This window comes from Lactuca sativa, chromosome 1 (assembly GCF_002870075.4).
Source record: "Lactuca sativa cultivar Salinas chromosome 1, Lsat_Salinas_v11, whole genome shotgun sequence".
NCBI lineage: Eukaryota > Viridiplantae > Streptophyta > Magnoliopsida > Asterales > Asteraceae > Lactuca > Lactuca sativa.
Genome location: NC_056623.2, coordinates 65,863,239 through 65,876,561, shown reverse-complemented (window position 1 = coordinate 65,876,561; position 13,323 = coordinate 65,863,239). Strand labels below are relative to the sequence as shown.

The 13,323-nt window shown below is 34.2% G+C and overlaps 1 protein-coding gene across 1 annotated transcript; it reads right to left on the bottom strand.

The window, feature by feature from the left end:
* Positions 1-1,474: 1,474 nt before the first annotated feature.
* LOC111915216 (uncharacterized) lies at positions 1,475-6,299 on the bottom strand. The gene is made up of 8 exons (XM_023910891.3): positions 6,034-6,299; positions 5,128-5,293; positions 4,783-4,835; positions 3,106-3,190; positions 2,384-3,006; positions 2,063-2,290; positions 1,897-1,953; positions 1,475-1,796 (listed from the first exon to the last, which is right to left on the bottom strand). The coding sequence occupies exons 1-8, from the start codon at positions 6,040-6,042 to the stop codon at positions 1,602-1,604; spliced, it is 1,416 nt and encodes a 471-aa protein (XP_023766659.1). The 5' UTR covers positions 6,043-6,299; the 3' UTR covers positions 1,475-1,601.
* Between the last annotated feature and the right edge of the window lie 7,024 nt (positions 6,300-13,323).

Sequence of the window (13,323 nt, the reverse complement as noted above, 5' to 3'; positions counted from 1 at the left end):
ATTTGAGAAATTTAATATGGGTCTCACCGGTCACCATCCCATCTCTCATCCTCCCCAACTTCTATTTTCTTTCCATCTTTAGTGATATCGACGTCTTCATCATCCTTTCTTTTTTCGATTCTTCAACTCCGACGAACTAACACCTTAAAGGAAATAGAAGTTGTGGTGGTGGAAAATTCGATGAAGAGACAATGGGTTGTGGTGTTGGTTCGCCGGAGTTAAAGGACTAAAAAAAGAATGAATGGTGAAAACGTCGATGTCACTAAAGATGGAAAGAAACTAGAAGTTTGGAAGGATGAGAAATGGGATGGTGACCGGTGGGACCCGGATTAAATTTCTCAAATGTGTTTTCAGGTTTAGGGTAAAGAGAGACAGATATGTGGGGTTTATTAATTTTTTAAAATATATAAAAAAATACATAAATAAGAAAATTAATTAAAAAATAAATTAATAATGGCACAATAGTCTTTTTAGGTAAGAGAGAGACCAAACGTGCAACAAAAAAAAACAGTATCTTACTCTTACTTTTCGTTTTTTTCATATTTGGATAATTATTTTTTTTGTACACATCTAGGTAACGAACTTGTTTACATACAACTATTATGACCGAATGTAACCTGTTACAGCAGGTCATAATAACCATATATAAACATTTCCAAAAATTCGTTACCCATATATCTTTAAAAAAAATAATAAAAATCTGAAAAAAGCAAAAAATTAATTAACTTAACAAGTCATATTCCTTGCATCATTATCTTCCTATCGAGTTATCTTCCTATTGAGTGAAATGAAACAAATCGACACATATATAGATTTCATATTAAATATTTAACATATTAAACTTAATAAATAAATAAAACAATATTATAACTGTTCAACCACTTTACATATTAAATGTTTTCAACCATTAAACTTACTATAAAAACATAATAAATAAATAAATAACCAATATATAACTATTCAACCACTTTATCAACACCACAACCACTTAACGGAGAAGAAAAAACAACCCATTAACTTTCATTCAAACGATATAATTTTTCGTTAATCACTCTCATCAAAACAGAAGATGTTACAACACAAAATGTCATATTTTATAAATAATCATTAATTTTACAAAATAACTTTTACATAATTACTTTAATTTAACCGAGTGATCCCCACTACAAAAAAAAAAAAAAAAAAAAAAAAAAAAAAAAAAAAACGCAAAATAGGTATTTTCACAAAAGAAAATCGGTCTTCACAAAATTGTCCATATTTTGTGATATATTTACTCATGCTTATTCTTCAAAATTCTTCATATTTTCCCAAAATATTAAAATTTATGCACTTACTGTTTTAAGCACTATACTTCAGTTTTCTATCCAAACGATATTAAATTATGCTTCTATGTTATATATATTCTTAATCTATTCAACGAATTTGGAGTGAAACCTTCATTATGCACATCATGTACTTAGTTTACTAGTTGCAATTAATCAGAATCATAGGCTACATATATATATTTCCTTCCATTAAAAGCTACAGTATCCAAATGGAGCTTCTAATCAATGTCAACTTTCCTTCAAGTACATATTTTTTTTTCTATACACAAACGTTTTTCAAACAACAGGGACCTTATTACCTTTTATTCCCTCAGAAAATGACACGTGGGGCACAATTGGAAATTTGGATTTTGAAATCTTTGAATTATTATTAGCTTCTCGTGGGTATGGATAAGTAGATGCCAATTCTCTCACACGACATAAAATCGATTTTGGCAATGGACGCCATGGCTGACTCCTTTTTTGCTCATCCTGCCATTAAAACAAACTTCCCATTCAGTTATAATCATCATAATCCAAAATTAAAAACCATAACGATTAATTGCATTCAAATAATAGAAGATTAACTAACCTCTACCCTGCTTCCCTTTAGTGCACGACTTGCTTTCAAAAGATTTCGCCATTTGTCCTGTGAAATATATACATAAAATTAAAACAGAAAGAAAAAGAAGACATTTTTTCATAAAGGGTACTGTTGGAATTACATAAAGATTATGATAGAGGAAGAAAGGTGGCACCTTTAGATCTACAGGCGTTCTATGAACAGATGATGAAAAGAGCAGTTTCTTGATATGTGTCCATTTTCCTACCCCAAAATGAGCAACACCATCAATCAATTTCTTTACTTCTGTAACAGTCCACAGTCTATGAAGCTTTCTCTGATTGCCACCTGTCATTGATCTCATCATCTGAGTCTCAGAATCATCTCCAGACCCACTTGAAAAACTCTCAATCTGGTTTTCCGTCTGTTCAAGAGAAAGATAAAAAGATATAAAATTTATCACAAACCCAAGATTTTTTCTTTTTAAAAAAAGTTGAGGGGTATTTGTGTAATTTACCGTAGTTGGTAGACTGATTTTTTCACATTCTGTTGGGCATTGAGAGATAAAAGGTACTTGAATGGCTTTACCAAAAGAGATTTCAGAAGATTGGATGTTTTCTTTAGGTTTGACCTCATTTTGACTTTTGACACGTCGAACCGTTGACATTTTGACTTTAGACATTGAAGAAGGCTCTTTTCTCTTCTTACAATTCTTTAGAGTCAAATTTGATGACTCATCAATGTATCTTTTTGTGGGCTTTCTTGATCTTTTGTGTGTGATTCCACCAACACCATGTTCTTGAGCAGAGTTGGTAATCAGATCTTGACGAAAAGGGGTCAATTCCATTCCGGTTTGTGCAAACTGGAGTGGGAGATTCCCTTCGTCATCTTCCTCGTCTATGAATGATTTTGAAAAATCTTCAAATTTATCTACGGTTTTTGACTCGGTTCCAAAAATGTTGCCAAGGAAGTAATTCTGGCATTCGGACTCCGGAATGGAATCCGTCAATGAATTTTGTATTCCGAAATTGCCCTTGTTGCGGAACATTGGAAACGGCGATTCCGAGCTAGAGTTTCCTACATGCAAAGGTTCATTGGAAACATAGTCTATACAAGCACCATGGTCAACGTATCCGATATCTGTAGTCAACATGTAAACATATAATAACATTATAATGTGATATGATTTTATTTAGGTAAAAAAAAAAAAAAGAGAGATAGAATAGCATGAAGAATCACCTATGAGATAATCATCACAAGGAGAGATTCCGTTTGATGTTAGGAGATTTTCTACTCCAACTTCATGTGGTAAAACATCAAGTGCCTACAAATATGCTATATTTCATAAAGATAAATACAACAAATATGAGAAAAATAAACATTATAAAACTAAAAGGCCATTAAAACCCAAAGCTCCCATAATTTACAATCCTACATAAAAGCTCCCATAATTTGATTGATCCAATGGCATGTATGCATTGTTATATGAATTTTTATATTATATGTAAATACATCGCGTAGTTTATATATTACTTTAATTATAATTATAGAATTTATTATTAACAAAACAAAAAATAAATAAATAAACATTATAAAAGGCCATTAAAACCCAAATAAGTTCTAATAAAAGAAATATTTTCTTCTTATTTTTTAGAAAATGAGAATTATAATAGGTTGATCATTGGACTAAAATTATGTAGTCAAACTATTGACAAATATATATTGTTAAAAAAAAACTAATTCATTGTCATTAACTAATAAAAGTGTAATTTTTCTACTAAATTAAAAAAACTGATATAAAATATTGTCATTTTCTTGGACCATGTGATAAAAGAAAAGGCTGTTAGAATAGGTACTTATATTGGACCACATGATCTCAATCCCCTCTACACATAGATTTTTAATTATTATTATAGTTAAATGATTTAAAAAATAAAAACTACTATGTTGATCATTTTCAATCTCGATCATAATAGTTGTTTTCAAATACAAACCATTATTTCCAATCTAACAATATAGAGTTTTTAGTTAAGTGTAAATTTTTTATTTAACATTAATTTTAACTATTACTATTGTTATTTAAGTTAAAAACTAGTAATTTGGACTTTTTTAATTATTTTTAAACATAGCCTTCAGACAATTTTTTCAGTTTTATTTGACATATAACATCATATTTAAATTAACAAATTAAGTATACTTACTAATTGGTTATACATATTAAGAAATTAAGATGCTACCTTTAAAATTCAGAATTTTATTTTAAGTTTCAAATTTAAACACTTGAGATTTAAAAAAAAAGCCTCATAAAAATTAAAAATTGATGCTAAATAATATGTTGGAATCAGTTCACTAATATCCAACCTTATGATTTCTAGATAAACCTGTGTGTAGATAAACAAGATAATAAATAACAGATAATAAATAGATTATCACCTTTCAACTTTTAGCAAAACTGGTTAATATATTACAATTCTTTAACAAATGGAAGGGATTTGGTGCCTTTCGGAATAGTCCATTCCATTCCATCTGTTAATACAAACAGCCTTTTCAATTCCATGGAATGGATCATTCCATTCCTTCTCCGGTTCAGTCATACCAAACACTACCAGAATGCTATGTGATCTCTTTGTTATTATTTACTAATAAAAAAATAGCTTCAGAAAAATTTATTAGCCACCTAAAAGTTATAGTTGTTGGATGTAACCATTAAAGAGTCAATTATATATAATTTAAGCCACAAACAAATAAGATTAGTGATCTTGACATGTCTTTAAGGACAAAAATCATATAATAATGACCAATATGAGTAAATACTGCCTAATCATGAAATAATAATCACTTTTATTAGCAAACAAGAACCAAAGTAACAGGATATGCAAAAAAAAAAGTTTGCTTGAGAAGGGATAGAAGACTTACATTAAGCTTTGTTGTATCTACACATTCCATGTTTATATTTGAATCCGAGCCACCTTCACAATAGGTAAAAAGTAACTTTCATCAAAAACCCATAACGTTAGTCAAATGTCTAAAATACCCTTCAATGATGACTAAACAAGAAAGAAACTTGTGAACAAAATCAATAGTCTCAAGATTTTGTAGGGAATGAACTTGAAAATAATCGAATATGAAAATTTGGCTCAACAACTTGGAAAAGTTGCCATAAATATAGAACAACCCAACCCTTATTAGAAATTGTTGCAATTTTCATGGAACAAAAGGGGTAGAAGCTAACAATATTTAGTACTTACAAACATAATTTACCTAAATTGTAAGAAGCATCTTCAGTTTTTATGCATTTCCCAATGTTATCTTCTTCAAAACACCAAACACTACTTACTGAAACTTGGTCAGAACGAGGTTCCACAAGTAGACAATCAACATCGATTGCTTCTTCCTCTAAAGAATGATATAAAGATTCTTCTTCAACCTATGAAAAATAATAACATAATAAGAAAAATACATCGTAAAAGAAATTGCGTAGTAACAAGAAATTGCCCATGGTCGTTTATTCAGTATCCTACATCATCCTAATTTTACTATTTTGAATCAACGATCGTCATATAAAATTGAAGCGAAATCATTGTAATTCACGATTGTTTCATTAATTGTGCAATAATAAACCCACATTCCTCACAGGCTACAGCATTTCGGTGAATTTGCATATGAGAACATATTATTGCAGTTCACAATATTAACAATTACTACCTGATTGCATAAAATTACTAAATAAAGAAAGAATCGAAAGCATAGATTACAAGAAGTTAGCAGTAAATACTAGAAAAATTGGGTAAAATATACATTAAAAAGCCCTCATAGAAACATCAACAGATGCCCATAAAAGTCTCGAACATAATCAATACTACATTTCACACTAAGAAACTTAGAAAATGTCCATGAGAGTGTCAAACAAAAATCTGTTGTCAAAATCCTCAAATTTAATCAAAAAGAGAACTAAACACAAACACAATGATTTCAAGAATCACATGCATACACTGGAGAAAATCTAGAGTAAACACAAAAATGCGAAAATTCAAGACTATAATTCCCACAAAAACTCAAATGGAGGACCATTTACAGATGCCCATTAAAGTGAGAAGCAGAAACCCCATTATCAAAAGCCTCGAATCAAATTCCATGAAGTGATAATGCAAGTAGACAAAAACTGACCTGATTCATCAGTACGATCAGAAGGAAACACGCGATGAACTCACTCTACTGAAAAGAAAAGCTCCGATCGACCGAATTCCTTCATAGGATTCTCGAATGTGACAAAAAAAACAACACACAGAGGATTGTGAGAATGTGAGAAAAGGGGGAGTGAGATTATTATTGGACGGAATCGAAATGTTTTGTAGGAAATCAGAATGGAATTTGTATTTGGAATCCGGGTGTGGCGACGCGTGTGGAATCAAACGGACAACGACCACCGTTTTGCGCTCCAGCTGCTTTCATCGCTTATTTAAAGAAGCAGCAACAGCAACCAATGGATTATGACAGCTGTCTGTTTGGTCCCACTTTTGATTTTAATGTTATTATAGAAAAAATGGGTTTTTAGCCGTAGGTTTAATTAAAAATTTTCCTTTTGGGACAAATTTATTTATTTATGAAAGATGGTGATAAGTCAATCATTAATGTCTTGACACAAGAATTAGAAATAAGTTTGTTTACAACAAGATTCCTAAATCACTTATGGGAATTTAGTTACATAAGTACATAATAATGTAAATATTATTTGAGTTTCACTAATTATATTATTATTAATATTTTATTTATTTTGGAAAAGAAACTTTACTAATATAAGTTTTCGAGTTAACTTTTGTATGTACCTTAATTCTCCACTACAGGCATAAGACTATGTCTCATGTTCAAGAGTCTTTGCAACTCCTTGCAGAGGAACATATATGGTCACATGGACGGAGGAGTATCAAGATTTTAACTAGTATGAATTGGTTGGTCAAAATAAAAATTAATTTAATGAAAACAATGTTATATGTAGGATAATATCAATGTAGTTCAACCAACTTCTAGGTTTTTGTTTTAATATATAGTTTATGTTTTTTTTTGGTACTCTATGTCCCTAAATTATTATTTACCTGTTAAAATCGGGAATGATCCCTTTTGCTTCCGATTCCACCGGTTACAGTTAATTAATTTTTTTTTTAAAACTGGGTATATTAGAAATTACCAATTCTATATGGCTTTTTTTATCTAGGCGTGTTTAAAAGGGGAAAAACCCTAATATCCTAACCCTATTATACCCTTCACAAGGGCCGGTCTCCTCCACAGCCACCACTTCTACAAAATTCAACACAATGATCATCTATCACCACTCTTTGCATCATCTTAACCATCACCGTCACCACCTTCCTCTTTCTCCTTTTCTTCATTTCCCTATTCCCATCCCTACCACCATCGTCGTCGTTCTCCGCCCAATACTTCATCCGACTCCTTTTGTCTATCTACCATCCGAGAAACCAATCTCTTCTTCATCTTGATCGTATTGCCCTAAAAAAAGAACGCGACTTTTTAGCCTTACTCATTCAATCAATTTTGGTGTATTGGACGCACAAAATGTTAATGTTATAGGGAAATCTCATATATTTTCTCCTAAAGGATCCTCTTCTATTTCTTCTACTTTACATGGCGTTATTATTCTTGTGAAGCTTTGCCCTGATCGAGATTGGTTTATTAATCTCTTTGTTGTTAATTACCCACTTGTTACTCAAGATGGTAATCTTCACTTTTGCATATTTTACTACAATTAGTTTGTTTCTAACCTCATTTTTGCATATTCTTGACTGCTTAATTTCATTGTTTGTTTCAAGTAACATTTTCTTAGCAACTCACGGTTTATACAATGAATGAGTTTCATAAGTGATTATGTTAATTTTATCATTTTATGTAGTCATAATTTGCTTTGGTGTTGGTGTTGGAAGGTGGAGAGTGGGTTGAAGGAGAAGGTGATGAGGTGGGAAAACAAAGGTCAATGGCAAATTTGGATTTTTCATGGTCAAAGTTCATGTAGACGCAGCGCCACGTGGACACAAACATTGTCAACTAAGAGGGGTAACCAACTAACCTTTTTACATTTGAAATAGGGACGTTTTTATACCGATTTCCATAGTTTAATAATTTAGAGTACAAAAAAATACAAGAGGAATTTTTTAAACAAAAAAATCAAGAGTTCGTTAGGCTACAATGATAATATGACATTATCCTTATTTTTTATTTTTTTTTAAAAACGACATTTATTAGAAAAAAAAAACAAACAAAAGGCTAGCAAGGAGCTAGCAAAAACCAATTACAAGTTCAAAGGGAATTGAAGCCAAACATTCCAATCCCTAGACATTTTACAGTTCCTAACACAATATCAATTAAAGGAATTCAACTTAACGGTATCAACAAGAGTATCTTTTCGATACTTTTTAGTGTGAAAGATCATCGCATTTCTATAACCCCATAAGACCCATAACATAGTCATAACAATTGCAAGAGTCTTCTCTTTCTGCATCTCTTTCATCGATAAAGCATCCAACCAATCATACGCCTCTTGTAGCGAACCAAACGAAGGCATATGTAAATCCGCCCACCCTGCAATTCGACTCCATAGTTGTTTTGCTAACTCACATTTAAAAAACACATGATTTTAATACTCCAAGTCCTTATCGCACATAGGACATCTAGCAGATGGAATATTAACCCCTTTAATTTCCAAATTAACCCGAGTAGGTAACCTATCCAAAGCAATCCTCCAAACCAAAACGTTCACTTTAATTGGCACAAACCTATTCCATCTATACAACACATGACCCATGGGAAGCAAAACATCATCTAAATGATTATGAAGATATCCAACAGTAAAATAATCCAAGTTACCTAACTCCCATCTCCAAGCATCCTTGTTATTGGAACATTTTACTTGTTGTAACTCCTCCAACAACATTTGTAGTTGTTTTGCCTCAATTCCTCCCATAATGTCCCTGTGCCATTGCAATACCCAATCTTCTCCATTCCAGTAGTCGCTCACCTGAGACATCATAAAAATCATGGGCAAAAATTTCGTTTTTAATCATTAAATAAACCATAGATATCAAAATCATTTCATCCAAAAACATAAGTCATCGTATCAAATCAAAGTATCATATCAAAACACATGTCAATATATCAGAGTAAAACAACCCAGGCTAAACAAATGGTGTGTGCACTCCAATCATCCCGAGCTCTTCTCTTTGCAACTAGAAACACCTGAAACCAAAACTAAAAAACCGTAAGCACGGAGCTACCCAAAATACCACATACCATACACATAATCACATAAACTGGGCCCCCGCCCCCTTCCTCTAGCCCCGCCCGGCATCAGACAGAATCCAGCATCAGGCCCGCCTGGAAATCCAGCTCTGCTCGGCATACAGATCTGTTTCTCCTAGGCCCTGCTTGTCACTGGGCCCCGCCCGCTATACACATATAGACAATAACATATAATCATGCTAGTACATAAAGAATCATACACAGTATTATATATTCTAGTCCTAATGCCTCGCCTATCATGGGCCTCGCCCCTACTATGCTAATAATGAGATATGGAACCATGTCCATTCTCAGCTAGTGATGAGATATGGGACCCCGCCTACACTCGCCTACCTATCAAACACATACAAGTATCACAAAGACAACAAGTATAACTAAACATGCATTCCTTCATCGGGTACCACCCGACATCGAACCATAGTTCCGAAACATACATGTAAACATTCCTTGAGCCCCGCCCGACATCGAACCAAAATCCGAAAGCATTCAAACATTCCTCGAGTTTTCCCCAGCATCAGACCGAAGTCTGGAAACATATAAAACAAGCACATGTAAGAATCATGAAGACATTAAGCATACAAACATTCCTCGGTGTAACGCCCGTGTTTCTAGACTAGGCATTAATGTTAATGTAATGGTCTAGGTTAACCTTTGTAACTCATTTTGAAATAATAAGAATGTATTATTTGAGTATTATGTGTTTTATGCTTAATTGTGTGGCTTAAATGCATTAAGAATAAAAATAAGCATAAAAATAAAATATTAAATAAACCCAATATCTATGAAGGAAGTTGTAGTGGTCGTGACAAGGGTTCCAGATATATAAAGAATGCTGAAATCCGAGTTAGAACGAAGAAGTGATGACGTGTCAAAGTTTCGCGACAGAACCGGTATGACACTGCGCGACGTAAATAGTGAAATTGCGATAGAGCGATATTTAGCCTTAGTAATCTAAACAAAAGTCGTAGAATACGTTAAACCGAGAGCATCCATAAAAAGAACGTCTAAATCTGACTTCGTATGAGGAAGTTTTGATTTTTCTAAGTTTCGACTTAGCGGTATACAACCCAAATCTCGAAATTGAGATCGAGTGATATTTGGCCGAAACTATCTAAACGAGAATCGAAGATCTCGTCGATAGTAGTCCAACAATGAAAAGACAGACGAAAACGGACGTCAAATGAAGAAGTTATGAATTTCTAACAGAGTTTTTCTGTCCCGACCTACTAAAAATAATATAATAAAAATAAAGTCAAAATTAGCCGACGGAGTCTAAACGAAAATTATAGAGCATAGTCTCACCTACGCGTGGATATAAAGAACGTAAAAAACGAAGCTCGTATGCGAAAGATACGAATTTTTAAAGTTTGAGAAAATGGGAGTACGCCCACCGTAAGCAGTAAGCAGTGATGCATCCAGTCTGATCCACTCGGTACGTCTAGCGTACCGCTGCTCGAATGCCCTGAGTCCGTAAGCAGTGATGCATCCAGTCTGATCCACTCGGTACGCCTAGCGTACTGCTTGTAAAGGGAGTATGCCTAGCGTACTCTGAGATTACGCCCAGCGTAATCCGATGCTCAACACCCTAAAAATAGATGTCATGGGCTGCCGAGTTTTAGTGCTCAAATTCTTCTCTCTCACTCGTTATTGCCTCGTTTTGCGTGCAAGTTATACCCTGAAGCCCCGGTATCATTCCCGAGACCCGAAGCAAGTCCCACAGCCCCGAAGATCCCGAGAAGAAAAGAGTTTCTGAGCCGAAGCTCTGCCCGCGAGAAGCCCGGTTTCTGGAAGATATCCCAGTTTCATCGAAGATTATTATTTTAAGAGCAGTAGTGTTGTCCAAACATCGTCTTATCAAGTGAGTGTGTAGTTGCTTTCTTCTAACATATAGATATGAATTATTTCGCTATAAAATATGTGTTGTGTGTTTATATATTATTTGTTATTTGGGATGGATATTGAATGAATATATTATACAGGTTTTAAGTTGTGTATAAATGTGTGTGTGTGTACATATATATATATATATATATATATATATATATATATATATATATATATATATAAATGTTGGGTAAAGCATGGGTAGATAGTTGATGTGTGATGAAATAAAAATGATGAGATGTCTCGATGTTGTTGTTGATCTAATCATCTAGTGGAGTATGGATGACGACCACGAAATCTTTCTAGACAATCCAGTGGAACGTTGGCAGGTTCATAACCTGTAGGTGTTGTGAACAATGTACTCACCAGTGTACTCTATCCCCCTCATGGTTTCCTTTAGGATATCTATTATCGAGGAAACCCCTTTATAGTAATGTCCGTCCCGATGAAAATCCTAGATTAGGCCCCTTGTAATAGTTGTTGTCATATGGACATAAAGTAAGGATAACGAGAATGAGTAATAGGGTTATTGTTGGATGGTGAAAATTAAATATAATTATTTATTGTGGGTTGAAAACCCTATATGCTCACCAGGCTCCTAAGCCTGGCCCACTCAGTTTTATTTGTATTACATGTAGTGGCGCGAGAGTATAAGTTGGAGAACTTGTGAAGTTATTTTGTTCATAGGCCAGTAGTTGCATATAGCTGTTGTAAGGCTTATAATGTGTCGTTTATGCTTTTGTGTCTGTATCGAAACATGACATCCCGAGTTTTGATATATAATGAAAATACATTTCTTTAAGAAATGCTTTGATAAACCTTATTTTATCATGTATTGTTGTGGGGACAAATTCCGCAACTCTTTTAATCAAAGGATTACTCTGAAAATTATTTTAAAAGCATAAAGTAAATCGGTCTTTTCTGACCGTGATTTTGGGGATGTCACACTCGGGCACCACCCGACATCGGATTGGAATCCGGAGACATACTAACCTACATCGGGCATTGCCCGGCATCGGACCTTAGTCCGAAACATACTAACATACATAAATTGGCTGGCATTGGTGCCTTTGACCCGTCCCTACAGGATAAAACTCACCTCATAAAGGTGACTTTAGAATCCCACGGATAAACCTTTGGCTGCTAGCTAGCAGATCCCTGAACTGTTGATCTCTCGAATTCCCGAGCTACTGATCATCATACAAGTTAGATAAGTTTGGGATTCTCATAACTTAACTATAAGTCCTCACTGGGGTAAAACACCATTCTACCCCTCACATACTCTTGTCCCAAAATGAACTTTACCTAAACCTTGACCCAAAAGATAAACAATTCCACAAGGCCCAATATATATGGCCCAAATTCCAATTGGGCCCAATCCCTTCACATGGGCCTCAACCTAAGGCCTAATAATACTTCTCAAGTCCAAAAGTCCAATTCAGACGGCCCACTAAAACCCAAGATACCAGCCCATGGAAAAGGCCCAAACAACGCCAAGCCCAAATCTGATGAGTATGCGGGTGTACTCCTCTGTACGCTAAGCGTACAGGCTGTATGGCTTGTACGCCCATCGTACTACCCTGTTAAGCCATATTCCTCAAAAGTGCTTAATCCTTCAAGACCTTAAGTCCAAATTACAGATATAAGTCCATTATCATGTCTTAACTCATAAAGTCGATAACTTGGTGGCTTGCAACCAACCAAATGGACCCAAACTTGGAATATAGCAACTAACTTCCATGGAAATGGCTAGAACTCATGCATGATCACAAAAGGGCCTTAAAGATCGAAACTTTACTGCTAATGGGACTCATATAGCACTAAGGGTGGCAACCCTAAGCCTAGATACGAAGTTGAACCATAAAAATCCATTCTTGGGACCTAAAAAGGTCTAAAACTCCATTAACATAGATCTAAGCATTCATGAGGCAAGTTGAAAGCCTTTTACCTCAAATAAATGTCAAATGGTGATGTTATCTCGGATCATTGAACTCAAGCTACTCAAGTTCTTCTTCTCGAACTTCTTCTTTCTTATTTCAAGCTTCTAAACACCACCAAGAACTTCACAAAGCCAAAAACACACAAGGATGAAGGATAAGAGGCTATCTAGGGTTTCTGAGGTTGAGTGGCTGGTAAGGAGACTAGGGTTTGAGTCATAATGTTCCTTATATAGTGTTTAACCCTAAAAACTAGGGTTTAGGGACTCTGAACGTACGTTGGGCGTAAGCCTCCAACACCCACGTCCATTTACTCCTCTACATTGGG